This window comes from Coregonus clupeaformis, unplaced genomic scaffold (assembly GCF_020615455.1).
Source record: "Coregonus clupeaformis isolate EN_2021a unplaced genomic scaffold, ASM2061545v1 scaf1766, whole genome shotgun sequence".
NCBI lineage: Eukaryota > Metazoa > Chordata > Actinopteri > Salmoniformes > Salmonidae > Coregonus > Coregonus clupeaformis.
In genome coordinates this window covers 105,001-106,849 of record NW_025535220.1, presented here as the reverse complement: position 1 = coordinate 106,849, position 1,849 = coordinate 105,001, and the positions used below count along the sequence as shown (strand labels likewise).

General features: G+C 47.9%; 1 protein-coding gene across 1 annotated transcript in view; it reads left to right on the top strand.

Moving 5' to 3' along the window:
- Nucleotides 1–308: 308 nt before the first annotated feature.
- The window catches only part of LOC121562814 (cGMP-specific 3',5'-cyclic phosphodiesterase-like), a 78,883-nt gene continuing 77,342 nt past the window's right edge, over nt 309–1,849 (top strand). The window contains exons 1-2 of the mRNA XM_045218744.1: nt 309–842; nt 1,178–1,348. Coding sequence (XP_045074679.1) covers nt 309–842; nt 1,178–1,348 — 705 coding nt within the window. The remainder of the gene's footprint in view (nt 843–1,177; nt 1,349–1,849) is intronic.

The following is a 1,849-nucleotide window of genomic DNA, read 5'->3' as shown; positions in this document are numbered from 1 at the left end:
GGCAGTGTTTCTTCATCCTGGTCAAAATAGTGCACTATATAGGGCAGTGTTTCTACATCCTGGTCAAAATAGTGCACTATATAGGGCAGTGTTTCTTCATCCTGGTCCAAATAGTACACTATATAGTGTTTCTTCATCTATATTATAGTTTTTGCCCTAGCACTACACACCTGATTCCACTAATGAAAGGTTTGATGATGAGTTGATTCATGGAATCGGGTGGGTAGTGCTTAGCATTAAGAAACACTGATATAGGGAATAGGGTGTTATTTAAGACTTGTCCTGTGTGTGTGTGTGTGTGTCAGGAGATGGTGGGAAGCTGGTTCGTGGAGACGGTAACCTCTCCCCAGACCTCCAGAGGGCCCAGCAGGTCTCCGTCCGACCCCAGCTCTAGCATGCTCCTCCTGGGCCGCGGCCGGGACACCTTCCCCCTGTCCAGCCCCTCCCTCCGGATCTCCACCTCCGCCTCCATCCCCTCCTTGTCCCAACCCCCCTCTCACCAGACCTCCACCCTCTCCACCCCCCGGTGGAGTGACCCCCTCACCCTCGAGAGGGCGGGCAGTTGCTCCCCCCGTACTCCTCGCTCCCTCCACTCCCCCGTTTCTTCTCGCTCCCTCCGCTGTCCCCACTCCCCCCGCTCTTCACCCCGCTCTCCGAGGAGGACTAGATCCTGTGGGCGAGGTGAGCCCTGTGGGCGAGGTGAGGGCTGTGACTGGATGATGAAGCTACTGGCTGGAGGCTCTGGGAGGATAGGCTCTGTGGCGGAGCTCTGCCAGGGGGCCCTGCTACATGCTTTAGAGGTGGTGGGGGCAGAACGCTGCTCTCTGTCTCTGCTCAGACAGGTACTGCTGCTGTTAGCTAGTTACTGTTGGCTGGTTGATAGATAGATAGATAGATAGATAGATAGATAGATAGATAGAGAGATAGAGATAGAGATGATAGATAGATTGATTGATTGATTGATTGATTGGCTGGTTGATTGGTTGATTGAATGATTGGCTGGTTGATTGGCTTGATTGGTTGGTTGATTCATTGATTGGCTGGTTGATTGGTTGATTGGGTGATTGGCTGGTTGATTGGCTTGATTGGTTGGTTGATTCATTGATTGGTTGGTTGATTGACATATTGATTGATTGACATTGATTGATTGGTAGGATTCTTTCTGTTGTCCCACCAGGACCAGGACGGATGTAGGGGATTGGTCCAGGTGGTTGCCCTGACGGGGGGGCCGGGCTGCGTGAAGGAGGAGTCTTCCAGCAACCACGCCCACCTGGAGCTGGTGAAGGGCATCCTTGGATATGTAGTTGCCACGGGGATGCCCATGAACATGACAGGAGATGTGTATGAGGTAAACAAAAACGTCTACTTCTCTCTCAATTCAATTAAATGGGCTTTATTGGCATGGGAAACGTATGTTAACGTTGCCAAAGCAAGTGAAATAGATAATAAACAAAAGTGAAATAAACAATAAAAAATTGACAGTAAACATTACACTCACAAAAGTTCTAAAGGAATAAAGATATTTCAAATGTCATATTATGTCTATATACAGTGTACAAAAGGTAAGATAAATCAACATAAATATGGGTTGTATTTACAATGGTGTTTGTTCTTCACTGGTTGTCCTTTTCTTGTGGCAACAGGTCACAAATCTTGCTGCTGTGATGGCACACTGTGGTTTTTCACCCAGTAGATAAGGGAGTTTAACCAAATTGCATTTGTTTTCAAATTTTGGGTTGTTGAACTCTGAGGGAAATATGTGTCTCTAATATGGTCATACATTTGGCAGGAGGTTAGGAAGTGCAGCTCAGTTTCCACCTCATTTTGTGGGCAGTGTGCACATAGCCTG